Below are 21,099 nucleotides of genomic sequence, written 5' to 3' on the forward strand. Positions count from 1 at the left end.
ATGTGCCCCACCCTTGCCAAGGCTCTGGCTCTGCGCCTGGTCAGTTGGCCCATACCCGGCAAACCCACGCTGCACACCCTTTCAATGGCCGTGCCAATGTCAGGGCTACACGGTATGCTGGGTACATAAGCCATGGGGTCTGCACGGCAGATCATCAGTTGCTCGACGATCATCTCATCCCGCAGACATGCAGCTTGTGAGTGAGACTAAGCAGGGCTTCGGTCTCTATGCACACCTATTGGTGGGATATTAATTGTCACGAGATGCTTCAAGAAAAGGAGAAACATGCAGGAGCCTTTATTGAATCTTCATTTCCATGACGTTAGATTCTTGGTTGTGATCAGTCAACGCATTTGTGCATGAGTATAGGTCGTTGGAAGAGGGAGGGGGGGGGGCGATGCGGTTCGAACGCCGCACCTTTAAGTCCAGGTTCTCATAGTAGTGATACCAACGCGCCATCTGCAGCTGCTTTGTTATGCGGAGCAGACACCACTCGCCGACCCATTCTCAACCGCACCTGAGTGTCTGTCCCATTCCCACGTTGTCATCGACCGATTGGCTGCCCCCCCCCCGCAGTCCATCCCGCACAGCTCCGCCTCACCCCCCACACCCCCCCTCGTTTCAGATCGTGGCCTTCGCCGTGCTGGCCGTAGTGACCGCTGCGCCCCAGTACAGCGCGCCGCAGCAGGGGTACGGCGCGCCGCAGTCGTCGGCGCGTGGCACCGCACAGGGCCCCGTGTACGCCTCAGGGGGCGCCAACCTGCGCTCGGCCGCGCAGGGCCGCGACGCGCAGGCGCGCACCCTCAGCGAGGAGAACATCAACAACGGCGACGGCACGTACCAGTTCAGGTCAGCAGCCACGGCCTTCTGTGCCCTGCAGACGAACTAGTGCAACGCAAGTATGCGGCTTTAACGTCATTGCTATCTTTCAGACGGTTTTTCGTGAGCGTCGTATGCGGCTCTCGTTTGATGCACATTAGCTGTGCTTCAGGTCAGGACACCATGTTCCTTTGGGCGCGTTCTGGTCTAACTCTTTCGACAGACGGAGCGCCGGCCTGCCAAGTGTGCTGCGCGAAAATCGCTCGGAGTCTACGGCGTTGGCGATCGAAGGACGCTTCGCATGTGCCCGCCGTAGGGGATGGGGGATCACGCCGTAGGGGTGGGGATCACGCCGTAGGGGGTGGGGGATCACGCCGTAGGGGGTGGGGATCACGCCATAGGGGGTGGGGGATCGCGTGGATGTTGTATAAGTTACCATTGTAGCAACTGGTGTTACTCAAAGATAAATGCCTAAAGTTTTCAAAGCACCATTATCCTATGCACTACCGCCCTGGTATCACCACGAGCGCTTAGGTCATCGATACCCACCCATCATTTGACCCATGGAGGAGCGCGTCGTCCAAGCGTCACGGGCGCGTGCTGCAGTGCGCTCACTCGTGTCCCCGTCCGACAGCTTCCAGACGGACAACGGCATCAGTCGTGACGAGCAGGGTGACGCCAACCAGGTGACGGGCAGCTACAGCTACACGGGCGATGACGGCGTGCCCGTCTCCATCTCGTTCGTGGCCGACGTCAACGGCTTCCAGCCGCAGGGTGACGTGCTGCCGACGCCTGTGCCCACCGAGTACCCGACGCCCGACGTGCCGCTCAGCCCCGAGGCCAACCCCAACTTCGCCGGCCGCGGCCAGGCCCAGCCCTCGTACTCGACGCCCGCCGCGCCCAGCCGCTTCTACGGCGCCGCCTAGTGAGCGCGCGCGCGCGATTGTTGCGGCACACGGCCCGCGGCCTCCGCCGGACGCGAGGTGGCGACGGCGGGGCCGGGGTGGCGGTACGCCGGGAGGTTCTATCTGTTGTCCGGTCTTGGCTGCTGGGGTTAGTGGTCCCGGAGGCTATGGTGCGGGTGCCGTTTCTGAATGTTGAGGTCGTGATTGGCTGCCAACGCTGGCGAATGCCGCTGCACTGTTCCGCTTGACGTTGGTAGCTTGAGCGTTTTTTTTTTGTGTCCACGTGCGTATTTGTAGTATGAAGCCTGTATCTGGTTATATTTGCACCTCTACAAATGAACCTATGCTGCGATATAAGCCTTTAAATTGAACCTTCATTGAAGGTCTTCTTGCTGGTTACTGGCATCCCGTCTAGATTGGTAATCCCGAGTAGGCTCTCACAGCGTTGTCGATACTTCCCTTCTTTCTAAGGACCTGCTGCTCTGTGAGAGATGAGGGATTGCCAGACGTTTTGACAATAAACACGCATCATAGATGCACTGCAGCGGGCGTATGGCTGAAACAGATGCAGATCTTCCTGCTCTTTAGAGCTTTCTACAACTCTATGCGATATGGAATGGACCAACAAGGATCACAAAGACCTTCAAGAACATCATACACCATCATTTAGCAACCTCTTAGACATCTGAACCATTCTATGTATGCACCAGGAGCTGAAAGCATTTCTTGGTTATGTCAAGTACGTTGATTCAGTAACGAACTTTTTAAGATTCAGTCCGATCTTTTTCGTCGAACAACTTTCGAGACCGGCACTAACACTAAGCGGTGCTCATTGTGCGGGTTCTGCCCCGGGCAACCGATCGTGAAATTCTGGATTGCCCATCGAATTTCGCGGCAAAATTTCCATGTGCCGCAACGCTCGGTAAGGTCAACCATGCCTTCTGACCCTTGGCGCAGCCGCTGCCAGTGACCGCAGGCCATCCCAAACGATGTCAAACAGCGAGCACCTAAAACGACTCGACTCCCCCCCCCCCCCCTCTCCACGGCCAGGCGGGCTTGACGGCAGGCCCTCTAACCAACTGAGCTATCGGGAAGAACAAATCGCCAAAGAGCAGAGCGCTGCGGCACCACAAGACTGGTGAGCAGACGTCGCTGTCAGTGCCATCCACGGAACTGGTGCCTCGGAGGGTGAACAGTGGTCTCTGTAAATGCCAGCCGCGAACCTGGGGCCTCGGAGGGTGAACAGTGATCTCTGTAAATGCCAGCCGCGAACCTGGGGCCTCGGAGGGTGAGAAGCGGTCTCTGTAAATGCCAGCCGCGAACCTGGGGCCTCGGAGGGTGAACAGTGGTCTCTGTAAATGCCAGCCGCGAACCTAGGGCCTCGGAGGGTGAGCAGTGGTCTCTGTAAATGCCAGCCGCGAACCTGGGGCCTCGGAGGGTGAACAGTGGTCTCTGTAAATGCCAACCGCGAACCTGGGGCCTCGGAGGGTGAACAGTGGTCTCTGTAAATGCCAGCCGCGAACCTGGGGCCTCGGAGGGTAAACAATGGTCTCTGTAAATGCCAGCCGCGAACCTGGGGCCTCGGAGGGTAAACAATGGTCTCTGTAAATGCCAGCCGCGAACCTGGGGCCTCGGAGGGTGAACAGTGGTCTCTGTAAATGCCAGCCGCGAACCTGGGGCCTCGGAGGGTGAGCAGTGGTTGCTGTAAGTGCCAGCCGCGAAGGTGGGGCCTCGGATGAGGACCAGTGGCCGCCGGAGGGCTACCCGCGAAGCTGGGGCCTCGGTGACACGCATCCCATCCGCCATCAATTCTGGGTTCCGCCGAAAGCTTTCGTCAGCGACGTCCCATGGCAGTGCGAGCGCACGCGCTGGTACCACTAGAGGCGCTCAGGTGGCGGACCACTGAACAGGACATGACAGCGCGAGCGCACGCTCTGGTACCACTAGAGGCGCTCAGGTGGCGGGCCGCTGAACAGGATCTTGCCTGACTGATATTGTTGATTAAACGAAGGGCGGTTCAAGGTCATCTCAGAGATCAAGTCGGCGTCACAAATTAACGAATGCTGAACAACGAACTCTTTCCACGGCGCCACGAAGGGAAAATACTTTGATACCGCTCCAATTCGTTATTGCCGGTCTTACCACATATGAGCAAATGTACATTAGGATGAATGTGCCGCACTACTTACTTTGTCAACTTGACGTACACAATCTAACAGCGAAATAAAACGACTCGTAAAAAAGGCACCAACAGCATTCTCACAACCGTTCAAGTAAATATATCAGATCAATTAGTTCAGGTAAAACTCAGCATGCTCGTTCTCATTTACCCACGCAGAAAACTGCTCGGACTTACAAGAACAGAATGTTCGCCTCACATCGACATTATCAATGCGCTGTAACCACAATACACCGCAAATTTAATCACCTTTTACAGGCCTCGCTGCCCCTGCACGGTTTGCCACACTGCCTGACGGGCTCATCTCGCGCCTCGGCGCCGCGTCTTCGGCGTTCGAGCGGCCCGACAACGCCAGCATTCGGAGGCGACGGCCGGGCCGGCTACATGGGTCGGTAGGCCTCCAGAGGCACTGGCAGCAGATCCTGCAGCGGTCGCTCGAAGGCGGCCGCCGAGCCGGGCACCGCGCACTGCGGCGGCGGCGGTGGTGCGTACACCATGCCCAACTGCGGCCCCGCCACCTCATACCCGGCCGTCTGCAGCAGGTCGAACCGCGGCGGCGGCGGCGGGGGTGGTGGAGGCCGAGGTGGCGGAGGTGGCGGAGGTGGCGGAGGCGTGGGTTCCACCCGGGCTGCCGGCGCCGGCTCGGCCGGCGGCCGCGACTTCTCGCCGCCGTGCTGCGTGAGCACGTGGCGCGCCAGGTTGGAGCTGGTGCGGAAGGCCGCCTGACAGGCGCGGCACGGGTGCGGCCGCGCACCACTGTGGATGCGGCCGTGGTACGCCAGTCCCGAACGCGTCTTGAACGTCTTGCCGCACGCGGCGCACGCGAACGCCCGGCGCGTCGAGTGCACAGCCGCGTGCTCGCGCAGCTGCGACGGCCGATGGAACAGCTTGCCGCACGCGTCGCAGCGGTGCGCCTTGCGCTGCCTGTGCCGGCTCAGGTGCTGCCGCAGGCTGGACGAGTGTACGAACGTCTGACCGCAGAGCTCACAGCTGAACTGCGCGCCGGCCGTGTGAGCGCTGCGCACGTGCTCCGACAGCGCCGACGACGAGCGGAACGAGCGCGTGCAGGACGCGCACGCGTGCGGCCGCACGCCCGTGTGAATGCGCACGTGGTGGTACATGTACGTGCGGTGGGCGAACTTCTTGTCGCAGAGGCTGCACTGGTACGTCTGGCCGTCGGCGCTGATTGTCCACAGGCGCGACTGGGAGCTGCTCTTCTGCTGCCGTTCCGAGCCTGATCTCGCGGCCTGCGGCAGTGAAATACATATCACGAATTAGGGAATGACACACTGAAACATCTGCTGGAAACATTTCAGATTTCGTTCACTTTGCGCGGTATCATTGGAGCTAACATTTCACACCAGTTTTTGGAAACAACATTTCACAAAATTTCACACGCTGTGTGAAAGCAAGCACGGTTAGTTGCTGTTGCGTCAAACCCGAATTTAACGTACAGACCGATGAAAAATACGTTACCTTTGATGATGCTCCATCTCCCAATTCCGGCTTTTGTTTGACTGCGGCTGACGATGGCGTATCTGGAACAGAAAACATGACACAATACAGCATGTCGAACATGTGGATTACTGTACAAAAGATGAAAGAGAAACTTATCGCATGACGTAATGCAGTAAACACAATTCTCGGACGAATTTAGATCAAGTACATTTTTTCATTGCCATATCGTAAAGTGTGATTTGCAATCAATTTGCCAATCAAAATTGTCATATTGCAATCGACCGTGGGAACAGATCGCACGAGGAACAAGAATGAGCCCACATGAGCTGAACACGTTGGATGTCAGATCGTTGAACTTCAGCGTGGTATTGAAAACGACCCTGCGTAAAGTCCCGCATGTACAACACCATCAGCCGACGATCGTGCCGTGTGGAAATTGCTAGTGACAAATGCCTTAATTATATGGTCAGATTGAATCCCCTATATGGCACAGGCGCAAAGGAACGAAGGCAGGATGAGTGCCTACACTGCTTGGAGCCCAGCTGGTTGCAACTTTTCAGAAAAATACGATACCATCGGGTATTCTTACATATTCGTTGCGTAATCTCCACGCATCGCAGCCTCCTCCATCTCCTTGTCCAGCTTTGCACCCATTGGCCGAAGTCTGGGAGCTATCTTCGGCGTTGATTTCATGAAACTGCCGCTCCCTTATTCAACCTTGCACCCGTTGGCCGTAACCTGAGTGGTTTTGGCACTAATTGCACGAAACTTTCACCGGCTATTTACTTTGCATCCCGTGGTCAAAATCCAAGAGGCCTTAGCGCTGATTTCATGAGACTGTCACCCCATTACTCAAAACTGTATCCATTGTTTTTATGAAACTGCGCGTATTTGTTCTGGATCTTTTTATTATGGACCCATTTCGGACCGGATTTGGTCGGCTTCACAAGACAAACCCAGCATCAGGCTCCGACCAGCACACTGTGCTTCCTATCTTACATCGGGAAAACTAGCCATAAAATGTCTGTGAGCACTCAATCCTTTCTGGCACGATTCCACCACTGTGCAGATTCCTTCGGGATCGAGATGCCAAGCATGAAGAAAAATTCATGGCTCCATCTGCATTTCTCACCCAGGCCACCTACATCGAGGCCCTTGTTCAGGTTGGTTCTTGGGAGGATACTTGACAACACTTTGCCCCATAAAATCTTCACACCAAACACAACTTAGATATGATGACCGTTTTCTTGTGTTCGATACCCCTCGGTGCCCGCCCATCCCACCAGGGTGAGAGGCAGGCAGCGCCATATAGCCTCAGTGGCTGAGTGCGTCATAAAGCCCCAATGACATGATGACAGACTGTTTTCTTGTTTCATCCTTACATTGTGATCTTTGAGATACAATGTTTATGCAATACGGTCTTTGCTCCATTTAATTCATTCCACAGCAAACTTTGTCGCACATGGCCTTTTGCCATATTTTCACCCACACTGTCTCTACCCCATACTGTTTAGTAATCACAGTCTGTATCCAATACAATCTTGGCAGTGAACTTTTCATCATGCAGTCTGTTCTGTGGTTACCAAAAAGAACATCTAAATTTGGTTGAAAACAAAAGCAAAAGTCATTAATCTCAATCAGTGCTTTGTTTGGTGTGGCACATATGCAAAGACATAAACAATATTTTATAATGGGAAGGGTGCAACACTCAAAATATTCACTGAAAACCACATTTAGCATATCACAAACATGACAAACTTCTAGTCTGGCATAGCACCAGACCATGTGTTCTGAATTATTTGTTCTAAGCATGCCTAGAATGTTCATCTAGCAACCTTTATTCACATGCATATTAATCCATACCATAATCTAAAAAATGGGGCACATGTTCCCAATAGCCACCATGTGAATACATCCCCTTAAAACATGTTTGCAATGCAGATTTTGACATGGAGTACATGAGACTAGAGAGCCACTACTGATTACAACATTGGTGGGCATTAGTTTGCCATGATCATTTGCAAGAACCCAAACAAAGATTTCACACCTGTTAGGTTCATTTAACCATAACCCTTACAAACTTGCAATGTTGTCCTGGAATCTCAAACCTTGAAAACCATACCAAAAAATTGTTCTAAATTTGACCATGAAGCAATGTACCTGAAGAGGAAGAATAAGCACATTCATGCATCTCCTCCACTATTTAAATATAGCTTGTGTTTAACTGTTGATGTTGCACTGAAATTTGGTTTAAGTATGGGGAAATATTCTTCAGGAGTATATTTCTGCATCTATCACAGTTAAACACTGCCATTTATTCATCACTTTGAATTGCTTCCAGAGACATAATATAGGAACATATTTTTCAAGCCCAATTCTTTTAATCTCAGGGAAAAACTCTTCAAGCCCAGTAGATACAACACACTTATGTATTCATGCTTTAAATGTTTTGCAGTTTCAATTAAATACATACCTACAGTTGGAGAATGAAAAACATGATTTCCTTTCATCTTGCTCAAGCTGGCCGAAGCACGATGATCTTCTGAACAAGCCACAACATTGTTCACATCACAGCTGCGAACATTCCTGAATCTTAAAAGCATGACATTCTTGATCTGTATGACAAGATTTTGTTGGTGCTCATAATCATCCACTAAGCTTTGACATGATTTGCACAAGTAGCATAGCTCATTTACTTTGTCCCAGACATTTGGGCTCAAAATCGTGCTTACCAAATCTTGGTACATTTTGTCACCAAACTGGCTTGTATGCTCTAAGTGCACAGCTTCATCAATATGTGGAATATCATCAAGACAAACCAGGCATTTCAACTGTCCAGATACCATCTTCCCGATGAACATTGGCAACGTGTTGCATATCGCAAGAGCACATGAATTTTAAGTAGAAATGCAATTCGCTGACCGTGTCATACATGTCGCAATATCGCCATTACTGTACCAGAGAAATGGGTCAGCGGGCTGCAGGAAGTAAAAATTAAACTTTTATGTGCAGATGGCGCGAGCAGTATGCGAAATGAGCTGTGCTTGGCCTTTCGCTGAGCTGTGCCATGAGGAATTGAGATGCCCGAGGACGGGAGTCATGGGTGCAACGGACACTCGAGGCATGCAAGCCAAACCCAGTCACGATTGCAACTGAATCACTCGAGGTTTAAAGCGTCACCCAAGCCTTTCACTAACTGCCTCCGGTCCCGTGAAAGCGTCTCAGGGATGTCGCAGCAAGATAACGAAATCACCTTTTCATTTCTTCGTCATGTCACCTACAGTTGACTGCAAAACGGCATTGCCCGATAATCGGATTTGTTGGGGGACGCCACAGCTTCATTCTTAACATGCATAGCTGTTCGGACATCCGTATAAGCATGAAGCCAATCAGAAACATGGCAGGTATTTTGGCTTGGTGTGGCTACCACGATATTCACTGCTCAAATCAGCAGCAGATCCAGAGGGGGCGGGGGGGGGGGGGGCAAAGGGCCACGGCCCCCTTGGGCCCCGAAGAGGCTCTTTGGCTCCGAGGGGGCCATAGAAGACCGAACAGGTGCAGTTTTTTTTTAACACAAAGCGCAGCAAACCTGAATATCCCTGGACTTCCAGGCGACTAGGAACAGCTGTAAGCGAAAGTGAAGGGTCTGTGAGAAGTCAAACAAAGCTATTCAATGATTGGAAAAGTTGTGAACTAGAAATTTAAGTCTCATTACATTGTTCATACTGTTTTCGGGGGACCTGTGTGCCCACTTGCAGGATTATTATGATCGTTAAGGAGCACTCCACGCTGCCCTTCATTTCTTTGCATTTGCTCGGAGGGCCCTGCGCCGTTGTTGGGGCCCTTCCTGTTGGCGTGCCGGGCACTCTTGTCAGTCACGGGCCCTTCCACGGACCCTTTCCATTCGCCAGAAAGGATCTGTGGACTATAGCCGTGGTCCTATATCTTAAACTGCAGGGGTATTCTCGGTTATTCAGGGGTCCTTTAAGTGGGTCTCGGTTAACCTACCGACACACTTGCGATATGCTCATGTACCCTCTACATTGGTCTAAAGCACTTCCAATTCTATGCCACTTGCTCAGGGCCCTACGCTCTTGTCGAGGGCCTACCCGATGGCTTGTTTGGGCACGCTCAGCCGTTCGGGGACCCTCCACACTGTGTCTTGGGTGCTTCTTTTCTGCATGGGGGGGGGGGGGAGAGGGGGCCTACGCCCCTGTGGGGGCCTATCTGAGATAACATGCTCAGGCACGTTCGATCTTTCGGGGGCACTCTACGTTGGGCCTTGGGCATGTGCTATTTGAATGGGGCCCTTCGCACTTGTCGGGGTCCCCCTCTGTTCGCCCCCTCGGCCGCACTGGATTTCTCGGGGGCTCTGCACATTGGTTCTTGGTGTTTGAATTTAGGGCCCTCTGCTCCTATCCGGGTCATCTGATAACCTGTTCGGGTACACCCCATCTTTCGCGGGCCCTCCACACCGGGCTTCAGGTACTTCGTGTTGGAATGGAGGGCCCTACACTTTTGCCGGGGCCCCATCTGTTAACCTGCTCGGGCACACTCGAATATCCGGGGGCCCTCCACATTGTGTCATGGGTACTTTCTTCTTTCTTGGCCCTACGCACTTGTCGAAGACCCCCATCTATTCGCCGCTTCGGCCACACTGGATTGTTCGGGGGTCCTTTATATTGGGTCTTGGTGTTTGCATTTTGGGCCCTACATTCCTGTCTGGGCCACCTGATAATCTCCTCGGGCATGCTCCATTTTTTCGGGGGCCCTCCGCACTTGGTTTTGGGTACTTCTTACTTGAATGGAGGGCCCTATCGTCTTATCGGGCCCTTTCTGATCAGCTGCTTGGGCACATTCCATCATTCTGCGCTCATTTACATAGGGTCTTCGGTGCTTCCCATTCGAAAGGAGGGCCCTACGGTCTTGTTGGGAGCCCCACTTAACCTTTCCGGGCACACACGATCGTTCAGAGACCCTGTTCATTGGGTCTTGGGTACTTCTTATTTGAATGGAGGGCCCTACGCTCTTAATGGCGACCTCAATGTTAACCTGCTCGGGCGCACTCGATCGTCCAGAACCCTGCACATTGTCTCGTGACCCGCGAGTATTTCTCTTTGAATGGATGACCTTTGCTCTTGGCGGGCCTCATCTGTTAAGCTGCTCGGGTCGGTGGCGGATGTAGAGGGGGGGGGGGGGGGGTGGAGAAAGGCACGGAACCATGCCCCATGGAAAATGCCGAGGGGACCCAAAGGCTCCGAATGGGCCATAACCGGCCGGACAGACGCAGTTTTCTTACAACAAAAACAACAAAATTGGATACCCTTGGGCTTACAGACGACCAAGAACAATTGCTAACGAAAGTAAAGAGCTCATAAGTCGACAAAGTTCATTCTTCGCTGATGGAGAAAGTGTTGCCTGGGGAAACTGTGGGGCTCATTACACTGTCTAGAGCCATTACGCCGCTAATTTCTCGACCCTAATGTTCATTTGCCGGGTCAGTCCGATCTCTAAGAAGCTTTCCACGCTGCTCTTGATCTCTGCATTTTTCGTAGGGTCCAATGTGCTGTTGGGACGCTATCTGCCTCCCTGCCTGAGCACTGTTGGTCGATCAGGTTTCCCTCCACGGATTCTTTCCATTCGCCCGAAAGGCTCTGAAATTTTTTTTCGGGGCCACATATGCCAGGGCACACTCAGTTGCTCAGGGGCCCTTCATATAAGTCTCGGGTGCTTTCCACTTGCTTGGAGGGCCTTGTGCGTTGGTAGGGCTCTTATAAGGTAAGGCACAGAGACGCTCGATGCTCATAGGCCCACTACTTTGATCGAGGGCTCTCTCCCTTTGGTCCCATTTGCGGAGGACTCTTTACTCCTACCGAAGCTCGTGTTGTTAACCCGCCCGTGGACTCTTGACCGCACATGGGCAATAAGTCATGGTGTTGGATAATTCCTCTTTGCTCGGAGGGTCCTGTGCTCTGGCCGGGGCTTTATGTCAGGCTGCCGGGGCACTACCGATAGTTCAGGGGCCCACCACGTTGGTCTAGGGTTGTTTTTGCTTGCTCTGAGGACCTTACACTTGCTGACGGGGGCCACTTTGTTGGCCTCCTGCAGCACCCGCGACCGCCCAGGTTCCGTCCCTATTGGCCTTGGTGCCTTCGCCTTAGAACAGCGGTAGAATTTGCGCCAATAAATTTTTACGCGCAATTGCCGAACGTAATTTTGCCGATAACCGTACGTGTCATTTCCATCGACTATTGAGTGCTTGCCGCTAGTTATACTAGTGCGCTACGATCTAGCATATTCTGAATGCTAGGATATATTGTCCTTCGTTATAACAAGGGAAGAATTCTGCACTAGTAATCAGCCATCAGCTGATGACATCGTCCAGCCGGCTAGCCGTAAATGCACAAGCTAGGGATCAATTCCATGCTTGGTTTTGATGGTTCTCAACAGCTGACTCAAGTTTACTTTACCTGTTGTTCCGGAACACGAAGCCTCAAAACCACAGCATTGAACATGATCTGTAGATAACGAGTGAGCTCTGTGTATGGACGCGTGGCACGCCTAGGTTTATAGGGCTGCCCACAGTAAGACGGGTTTCCGTATTTATCAAATAAATAAGTAAATACATCCATATATATATATATATATATACACATATTACATACGACTTTTCTTAGAATGTAATGACCGAAATGCAAGAATACTTTTCTGGAGGGGCCCCACAATGTTGCGTTGCCCCCTCCTTGACCAAATCCTGGATCGGCCCCTGGCTCAATAATTAATGCGTGTTACGTTTAGTGAGATGCAAGCCTGGACACCAAATCAATGCTTGTCGAGAGCGCCACGGGTTTAAAGAGTGGTGCCAATCTTGCACATTTTGACCGCACAACCGGCTGAGGCTGCCAGCAACTACGAGAGATTGTTGGCATAGCACAGCATGCGTGGCCGCAATATGCAGTGTGGCGAGGCAGTAAAATTCAGAATGAGCCATACTCTTTAGACCGGCACCTTCCATTAAATCAACGTGTTCGATCTCGGCGATGAAACTCGCGATGATATGCGACTCAAAGGAGCATCTCGCATGAGCCTTGAGAGGGCGCGTACCTTAATGCCAAACAAACGCGATACTTTGATGATAGCTGTCTACATTTACATCCAGGTGGGCATTGTAGAACGCAGTATGCCTTCACACCCAACATCGGAACATGCGGCAGAATCACCCTAAAGCGGACATCAAACCTGCCATAAATCCTGGAAGACCATTTTTAATATTAAACTATACGATACACCCGCACATAGCCCAGTCGCAGGCATTGATGCATTAATAGCGTTCCCTTCCATCACACGGAAAACGCGACTGTAGTATCCAGCCTACCCTATTCACACACCAAATCCACGTCCAAAGCAGCAGGCGTCGATCTTACACACGACACACAAAGCCGCGCTATCACGAGCAAGCTCAGTACAAGCGACTCCGTGTGCCGACACTCGGGCCGAGCCGCCTGCCACTGCCCCGCAACCACCAGGGCCAACCCTGGGCCGAGCCCCGACTCCCAGCTCTCGCGTGCTCGTCCCGGACTGGCTCCGCACCGCCGGCGATGGTGCGTCGGCCCGCACTTGTTCACGGGCCTGTGACACGAGGTACCCGGCGACGTAAGCGCACGAGGCTTCCCCGCCTGTTAGCGGTCATAGTGGTGATGCCCTGATCCTAGTGCGGCCGGCCCGCGCCTGCACACCCAAGACAGCGGGGTCGGTCGGCAACTGCAGCCGTTCTGGGCAGCAGCAGCAGCAGCAGCCGATCAACTACCGACGAAATGAGCCGGACAAACAACGGGATAAGCTCGGACCGGCAGCGGGACGAACGAAACCGGCATATGGACGAGTTGGGCCAGCATCGGGACGAGCTGGACCAGGATCCGGACGAGCTGGACCGGCAGCGGGACGAGCTCAGATCGGCAGCGGGACGAACTCAGACCGGCAGCGGGACAAGCTCAACCAACAGCGGGACAACCTTGACCAGCAGCGGGACGAGTTCAGACCGGCAGCGGGACGAACTGGACCAGCAGCGGGCCGAGCTGGACCACCAGCGGGACGAGCTGGACCAGCAGCAGGACGGGCTCAGACCGGCAGCAGGACGAGCTTGGCCAGCAGCGGGACTAGCTCAGACCGGTGGCGGGACGAGCTTGACCAGCAGCCGAACGAGCTCAAGCCAGCAGCGAGGCCAGCGCGTCCAGGAAGCGCGTGCGGTCATCGGTGCGCAGCTCGACCACGGACGCGTCGAAGCTGCGCAGCCGGACGTCGGCCCTGATGCGCTCGGCTGCCTTCTCGAACGCCTTGCCGAACAGGTTGCGCGGGGACTGCTCGGACACGGGCGGGACGCCGATTACCAGGCAGGCGCCCGACTCCGGCGCCAGCGGCGCTGACAGAATCAGCGGCAGCTGGCGCGAGCGCTTCGACCGCTCGGCGGCCACGTGCGCGCGCAGCGCGAAGTGCGCCAGCATGGCGAGACAGTTGGGCCGGGCAAAGAAGTGTGCGTTGGGCTCGCCGTCCGACACGGCGGCGTAGAGGAAGGCTCCCACTGAGATCACCTGGTGCATGTCCAGCAGACCCTGCACGGTGGCATACGTCACCTCCGCGAGCCTCTCGGCGAGCGCGATGCCGCGGCGCAGCAGCGGTTCCTGGCGGCGGTCAAGCGCAGCCAACGCGTCCATGAAGCAGTCGTCAGGGGCGCGGCGCGCGTCCGGATTCTCCAGCAGCGCCACCATGGCGTGCACCACGTCGGCGGCGGCCATATGCTGGCGGAAGCCATAGCGCGCCTGGAACGAGCCGTACAACAAGCCGTCCAGCTGGTATTTGTCGGTCTTGGCCTGGACGAGGTCGCGCACCTGCGCGCGCAGGCCCATGTCCATGGAGGCGAACTTCTGGCGGCACTGCACGAGCGGCAGGCCCAGCTCCGCCAGGAACTCGTACAGCCGCTTCTCGCCCTTGAACGTGAACAGCTTAAACTGGCATGCCACGAGCGGCGTAAAACGCAGGCTGTCGAACAGGCTCCAGTGGCGGTAGAGCACCAGGTTGAGGTCCTGCTCGAAGGCCAGTCGCAGACAGTCCGCCGAGGTCGTATCGTCGCGCTGGTGGCCGTAGCGGGCCACCTGCCCTTGGTGTTGGCCGGCCACCAGCACGTACCGCTGGTGCTCCAACTTGTGCAGCAGCAGCTGCTCCGTCAGCGCCACCAGGCCGTACCACAGCAGCTGGCTGGTGTCACGGCTCATGCGCAGCGCCAGGCTGTACGCCAGGAGGGCGCTGCTATCGCCGTGGTAGGAGAACTGGGCGTACTCGGTCAGCAGGCGCGCGCGCCGCTCGCTCCAGCGGCGCCGCTCCTGGCGCCGCGCCAAAAACGACGCGTCGTAGCGGCGCCGCTTCTCGCCGCCGTCGCCGGCCGCCTCGGACTCGGAGTCAGAGTCAGAGTCGGAGCGGTACAGGTCGGCGAACGGCGGCACGGCGTCCTCAGGGGTCACTGGTGAAACGATCCGGATCTGGCGGCACGCCAGCGCAGCGTCACCGGCCGCGACGAGCCGTAACGCGCGGCTCCAGTCACGGCGCGAGAACAGCGGACACTCCCTTGTGACCAAACCGTTCTCCCACCGCCCCCGTCCCCCCACACACAAACAACTGAACGTCTCTTCGACCGTGCATTGGGGATGACCGTCGCAGTAGCATGGTCGGTAAGTACAATATACCCTTTAGGGTTGCATTACAAGGCGCTGCGATGTTTCGACCATACAGGATAAGGAAGGTGCTGACAAAACCAATTAAGAGACACTGCCTGGATCCCAAGATAGAATCCAGGATCCCACAGGGATCCCCACTCTATGTCTGACATCACGAGATCTTTCGGGGCTCCAGGCGCATATCTAAAAATACGGTGGTCCAGGTCCTACATAGCTCCAGCATTATCTTGCGATTCAAAGAAATTTCGTCTAAGTTTGTCTTAAACTCAACTTTGTATGCATCATCCACATTTTTGGAAATCGGGTCCATTAAAAGAATACGCTGCGCTTTGCTCTTTTTAATTATGTAGTTTAACACCGTGCTCCGCTCACTGCTGCTTAAGAAAGGTCACGACGCATGCCGCCGTGCACCCTTTTACGGCACGGCATGGAATACGGAGGCCATAAAAGCGCGAAGGGGCCATAGCACAATAGGGGATCGCACCGAACTCCATATCACCATAGTAACACATAACAAAGGCGTGGTTGTTGCGCTGCATTTCTAAAAAAGAAATGTTCTTTAACCAGCAGGAATCTCACCTGCCCGTCATTGTACACATTGTTAACGTCCATCGGCCGGTGTGAGTCTAGGACGTAGACGGTGACATCATTGGGCGGGTCCAGCTCGGCCACCAGGTCCATCATGATGCCGCAGTTGATCAGGATGACGAGTCGCACCAGGCCCACGTTGTCCTTGAACGACTGGCGGAGGTCGTCCGGGCTCTGTCCGTCGACCAATCAGATCATGTTCCGGCCCGAGGTCGCTACCGTCAACATATTAGTCAAACAACAGGACTTAAAAGCCACGTACACTGCATTTTGCTGGTTCTGTTGAGCTTACAACGCCTTTGTTGAGTCAAACATTGCAAGAAACCTAACAGGCACTGCCATTTAGAAGCAGACATCATTTCCCACCAAACAGCGTCAATACGCCCACAAGCAATCAAGTGGGGACAAAAAGGCAACGGTAATAAAGGAAGAGCGACATACCTTAATTGGTATGAGCGTATAAAGCACATGATCCCCGCGGAAGAGCTCCTGGATGATAGCTGATGTACAGATGGCGTCCACGTCACAGTGGACCAGCAGAAGCACACGCTGTTCAAGAAGCTCCTGGTAAAAATCTCTCTTGATATCAGTCACCAGCATCCTGCAAGGAGATAGTAGGGTATTACCACCAACAAGTTCCCACCAAAATGCCAGCGTTTAGCACCGTCGCCTCTCAGACACCAATAGGTAGGTGCAAGTCTTGTAAGTACGCATTCCATACAGACGTAGGTACCTTGCAATGTTAATCTGCCGCAAGTTTAGTGGGCAAAGGCGCGCTGCCATTTGACATTTGCTGACATAGATATAAATGACATTTTCTGAACACTGGCTGGCTTTGGGTCTGACAGAGTCGAATTTCCAATCGACGAAATCGAGGCATTTCGAGCGCTTTACGCCCACCGTGGACAGACGTCAATGAGACAACGAGAAAAAGTTTCGGATGTGGGATATACGGGAATATACGGCAGTGTATTTAGTTCAGTAACTAACCGCAATGCCAGCAATACGAACTACACGAGTAAGTACTTCTTATTTTTTTCATGCCCAATCCGTTCTTCGGTCCAAGAAAGGCAGCATTCGCCGCTGCTCGCCCGATAACGCGCGTCCACATCAGCCCGCCCATGTTCGGAGCGCTTGTTAATTTGTGTACAACACATCAGACTACATCCTAGAGCCGTTTTAACACTTTTCCCTGCATATTACCAAAACCTAACACCGATACTAAAACACACATCAAACGTCCGGGTCGATTGGTTATGCTCAACCGCGGGATCTGCTGCGCCCAACGGACCACGCTTTTGCCAATCAGATAGCCTGGCCCATCATTCATCAACGGTGTTGGCTCTACAATGCAGTGGTACCCCTCTGGAACCAAACACTGACTTCTGTCTGTGGCAGCCTTTTTTTTTTGTTGCAACAAACAAAGTTAATGCTTTTTGTATCAATGGAATGGGAAAAGTTATATTTAGCTCACATCGGAAAACCGCAGCTGACCACAGTAACACATCACCAGGAAACAACTTAAAATTCAAACAACAAAACTTTTAGATAATCATACTTCTTTCACCTGAAATCTGCACAAAGCCGTACTCAGTGACTGCAAATATATCAGCTTCAAGGAAGTGTTACAGACTGATCATGTGGCTCAATTTGCAAATTTGGTTTGCATTCCAGTGAGACTCAACTGACAGATGGGCTCAGTTATGCATCAGCTTGGGAGTTAACTAAGGCCGATACACAGGGTGGCTTAATGACCTCTCATTTCACCAACAAATGGAAATATTTTTAGTGATCAATGCTTAGTTGAACTCTCTCTCTTATCATTCACCATATCTCAGCTATAATAGCTTCAGATACTCTAACTGATCTGTTCATGGGGACTTGCACCACAAACTCAACTAAATGCTTTACTTTTTGACAGCCCATTCATAAATGGCTGAGAATGTCTGGATAAACAAGGATTCCATGGTACAACATTGTATGCCCATGAAAATCTAGATTAACCACAATGGGATCTGCTGAGGCCAGCCTAAAAAATACATGCCAGCCAAATCATATTACTTTCTACCCCATGCAAGATTGATCTTCTCCACTTTCAACAATACATAGAGAGCCAGTGTTTCAAAGAATTGTGATATCGCAAAAGTGTTCTTAGACAAAATGACAAAACAAGAACAGAACCTTCTTTATGTGATAAGTCAAGAATTCAGGACATGCCTTGGCCTGATCTGAGCATGGTGAAGTTCATCTTACAGCTGTTACATCATCATGTGCAGTGGACCGCCAACCAGATGCTGGCGGTCATGAAGCCGTCTTTTGCCAATATCGATGCTCGCACGCTGCCATTACTTTTAAGATCTTAGCGCATCCGTACTTAGAGCATGGCAATGTTATCTGGGGCCCGTTCGGCAAACTGGACCAGAAAAGGCTGGAACGAATTCAGCGACGAGCTACCCGGCTTGTCCATGAAGTGAGGCGCCAGCCATACCCTGAGAGGCGCAGACTCCTTCAGCTGCCCTCACTGTAATGTTGTCGTCGCAAGGAGGCATGGTAACAGTGTACCAGCTATTTCACGGAGGCATGTTGCTATCGGAAGAGGAGTTCCTGACAAGGCACAACTCGGAGGTGACGAGAGGACACCAATGGAAGCTCAGAAAACCTCGAGCTAGGACTCTCGTCCGTTGCGACTCATTCAGCAGCGGGTTGTCAATGACTGGAACGCTCTTCCACACCCGGTCGTATCATGGCCCTCAATTGAACAGTTCAAGGCTAGGCTTGATACGCACTGGGCTGACATCATGTACAAAGTCCCACACTGAATCTTCCCATAATTTGAGGCTGTTTGGTTACCGGACCGGACCGGACCGGGAGCCTGACGAGACCGGAACCTACAGGCCTAGTGGTCTTTTACAATTCCTGATCACCATAAGGTAAGGCAAGGTAAGGTAAGGATGAACTTTATGCGGACTGGCACTAGGATAGTGCAGCCAGAGTCTATGCTATAAGCTGTGCCTAGCAGTCCCTACACTATCATGGGCATTCCTTCCTAAAAAAGGAATACAATTTTATGTGTAAACATGGGACGGTGGTGTGACACCCAAAGTTGGAAGGACTGGGATGGAAAAGACAATGGCTGGGAGCTGTGGCTCCAAGCTGCAGGTATGGTAGGGCATACTGCTGGTGTCAGATAGGAAGTCCTGCCTATATCCAAGATACAATTGAACAAAATCTGTGGTATATTTTCTACAGATATAAAAAGTCATCTCTATACCTCCTTTCACATTTGCTGTCAAAAATGAACAAAACACCCACCAGACTAGTAGACCCTAAACACTTTCATATGTCCTGGACCAAGTGCCAGGGTACAAAAGTACAAACCAAAACACATTCTTATTGTGTGGCAAAGGTAAGCAAACCAGACAAACCAAATTGACTTAATATATGCTGAGTTACTCTCATTCATTCAGCTGTCATCATTGTTTGTGACAATGACCCTGCTCAGCACTTTCAAGCATAACTCACCTTGACTACCGGAAGCTAAGAACAGTATTGCAGATGAATTAGTGCAGCAAAAGGATATATTTGACCATACATGCTAAGAATGAAATTTTCAAATTATGTAACAAAATAATTCGTGTCTTGCACTCCATTGGGCACGGTTCAGATTAACCACTTGGATTTCTCTCCTCCCGCCCCTATAACCGACCGCAATCACATCCGACGTGCGCACCACGGCTGATGTCAACGTCTAAAGGTAGGAATCTTATCATGCGCCGCATAATTGTACTTAGTGCGCTATGTTTGCAAATCTTTTGTACTCTGGCGCCAATCATCAAGACGTTTCATGGTTATCCTTTTGACCATGGTACAAGCCTTGATTTACACAAGGATGCTAAAAGTACGAAAAGTATCATTGAAAAAATTTATAAATTCAGCTGAAAATAATCGATATACCTGGCTAAATCTGCATAACTTATGCAACAAGTCACTTCTTTCAACCTCCTGCACGCATTTTCGTAATGACAGATATAATGCATTTCCGTAAGCTCAATGAAGAACTCGCATCTTATTTTTTTGGAGATACAATTAAAATGTGTCATGCCAAAATTTCTAAAAAAACATCTAGTGTTGAAACAGACAAGCAATGGTACTCGTATCAGCCACTAGATGGTGGCGTATAAATCGGCTGTTCTTTCTGCTGTACAGCGTCCTCACACGTATCGATCAAAAGTGGTTAGTTTTCGGTTAAACGTCGTTAAAAAAAATTCAAAATTCATCATCCACCTTTAATAAACTATCTGTATCATTTTGATGCGACGTAATACAATAGGCAAATCCGCATATTCGAGATGCATTCACCCTGCGTATTCCTGGGTGACCCGCCCCAAACTGGCGGCACCCACCATTCGGCTATCCACACCGGGTGTGGCTAAACATTACTAATTTCTCTTATACCGCTCAAGAACATTTCTGAATATTTTGTGCAAAACCCGAAAAAACAGTGCAGACGGCCTGACGACTTTTTAATTCCGTACCCCCCTGCAGTAACGATGGCAAAAGCAACAGCGTGTGCTTTGAACGTAGCAGGTCTGCGGACTTACAGTTGTCTCAAATCACGTGAATGGAACCTATGCTTATTCGTCACATGGCTAGAGGTGCACGCAGACTTGCAAACGCGAATCCAGGGGGCAGGGGCAACAGTCTTGGCTCGTCTGAAAATGGCCAGGCTTGGACAAAAAATGGCACGTTCCTGGACATAGCTACCTAACATTAACCACAGGAATTTTGAATAAGAACATCTCTGCGGCTAAAAGTAAACGAAGTCCAATGAGGTGGAAATCGGGACGCCTGTTTGGGCTACGGACTACCACAAACAGACGCCGCCCTCCTCAAAAGGCAGGGTTCTGAACAGGCCCATGATGATCACATCACAGTTCACGCCGACTTGCTTTTTGAGAGTGGGCTGATTCGTGATTTTATTTAGGTTTGGAAGGAAATCATGACCTATCGATTCAAAAGCATATTTCACAAGTTCTTATTAACGCTTACCAAACACTTTGAGTCACGCATGACCTGCGTGGATCACAATGTTCGATTCGATTCTGTAGCCAGTTAAGCTGCCCGTGTATTACCGGTGGTTACCTGTCGCCGCTCCGCTCACATGTAGACACGAGATTACGGACCGCGGACCGCCCGGCCACAACTATGACCATGTCGTGTGCCCACTGTCGTCCGAGGTGTCAGCACCGGTCAAGTAACTACAGCCGACCATGGCCCGGTACAGCGACACCAGCGTGTTGTTCCAACTCAGCCCGCTGTGATGGTTCGGACCGGTGTCATGCCACCCACGGGGCGCTGCGAAGACTCCTGCCGAGTGTGCTGAGCAGGTCCGTTATAAGTCGCTGGGGTTTTACATCGCAAC

At 52.3% G+C, this 21,099-nt stretch overlaps 3 protein-coding genes across 3 annotated transcripts; 1 reads left to right on the forward strand and 2 right to left on the reverse strand.

Moving 5' to 3' along the window:
* Positions 1–1,745, forward strand: LOC119109370 (endocuticle structural glycoprotein SgAbd-2-like). Its single transcript, XM_037232983.1, has 3 exons — positions 1–39; positions 626–849; positions 1,454–1,745. The coding sequence occupies exons 1-3, from the start codon at positions 1–3 to the stop codon at positions 1,743–1,745; spliced, it is 555 nt and encodes a 184-aa protein (XP_037088878.1).
* Positions 1,746–4,283: 2,538 nt separating this feature from the next.
* Positions 4,284–8,236, reverse strand: LOC119109371 (zinc finger protein 324A). The gene is made up of 5 exons (XM_037232984.1): positions 8,094–8,236; positions 7,835–7,935; positions 5,380–5,441; positions 4,590–5,150; positions 4,284–4,325 (listed from the first exon to the last, which is right to left on the reverse strand). The coding sequence occupies exons 2-5, from the start codon at positions 7,869–7,871 to the stop codon at positions 4,284–4,286; spliced, it is 702 nt and encodes a 233-aa protein (XP_037088879.1). The 5' UTR covers positions 7,872–7,935; positions 8,094–8,236.
* A 4,250-nt stretch (positions 8,237–12,486) lies between these two features.
* Positions 12,487–19,409, reverse strand: Cdc45 (cell division cycle protein 45). The gene is made up of 4 exons (XM_037234602.1): positions 19,200–19,409; positions 16,119–16,278; positions 15,669–15,851; positions 12,487–14,894 (listed from the first exon to the last, which is right to left on the reverse strand). Exons 2-4 carry the CDS (start codon positions 16,275–16,277, stop codon positions 13,566–13,568), a joined length of 1,671 nt encoding a protein of 556 aa, XP_037090497.1. The 5' UTR covers position 16,278; positions 19,200–19,409; the 3' UTR covers positions 12,487–13,565.
* Between the last annotated feature and the right edge of the window lie 1,690 nt (positions 19,410–21,099).

The sequence above is a fragment of the Pollicipes pollicipes genome, unplaced genomic scaffold, assembly GCF_011947565.3.
Source record: "Pollicipes pollicipes isolate AB1234 unplaced genomic scaffold, Ppol_2.1 Scaffold_7231;HRSCAF=8579_pilon_pilon_pilon, whole genome shotgun sequence".
Taxonomy (NCBI): domain Eukaryota; kingdom Metazoa; phylum Arthropoda; class Thecostraca; order Pollicipedomorpha; family Pollicipedidae; genus Pollicipes; species Pollicipes pollicipes.

Bases quoted from the DNA above. Each gene is read 5' to 3' on its own strand.
- LOC119109370 (XM_037232983.1), top strand. From the start codon at position 1: ATGTGCCCCACCCTTGCCAAGGCTCTGGCTCTGCGCCTG. The intron at 40-625 runs GTCAGTTGGCCC...CCCTCGTTTCAG, and splicing joins AGGCTCTGGCTCTGCGCCTG to ATCGTGGCCTTCGCCGTGCT. The intron at 850-1,453 runs GTCAGCAGCCAC...CCCGTCCGACAG, and splicing joins GACGGCACGTACCAGTTCAG to CTTCCAGACGGACAACGGCA.
- Cdc45 (XM_037234602.1), bottom strand. From the start codon at position 16,277: ATGCTGGTGACTGATATCAAGAGAGATTTTTACCAGGAGCTTCTTGAA. The intron at 15,852-16,118 runs GTATGTCGCTCT...GTCGACGGACAG, and splicing joins ATACGCTCATACCAATTAAG to AGCCCGGACGACCTCCGCCA. The intron at 14,895-15,668 runs GTGAGATTCCTG...GCGTGCCGCCAG, and splicing joins ATGTGTACAATGACGGGCAG to ATCCGGATCGTTTCACCAGT.
- LOC119109371 (XM_037232984.1), bottom strand. From the start codon at position 7,871: ATGAAAGGAAATCATGTTTTTCATTCTCCAACTGTAG. The intron at 5,151-5,379 runs GTAACGTATTTT...TCACTGCCGCAG, and splicing joins GAGATGGAGCATCATCAAAG to GCCGCGAGATCAGGCTCGGA. The intron at 4,326-4,589 runs GTGCTCACGCAG...CGACCGCTGCAG, and splicing joins GCTCCAACCTGGCGCGCCAC to GATCTGCTGCCAGTGCCTCT.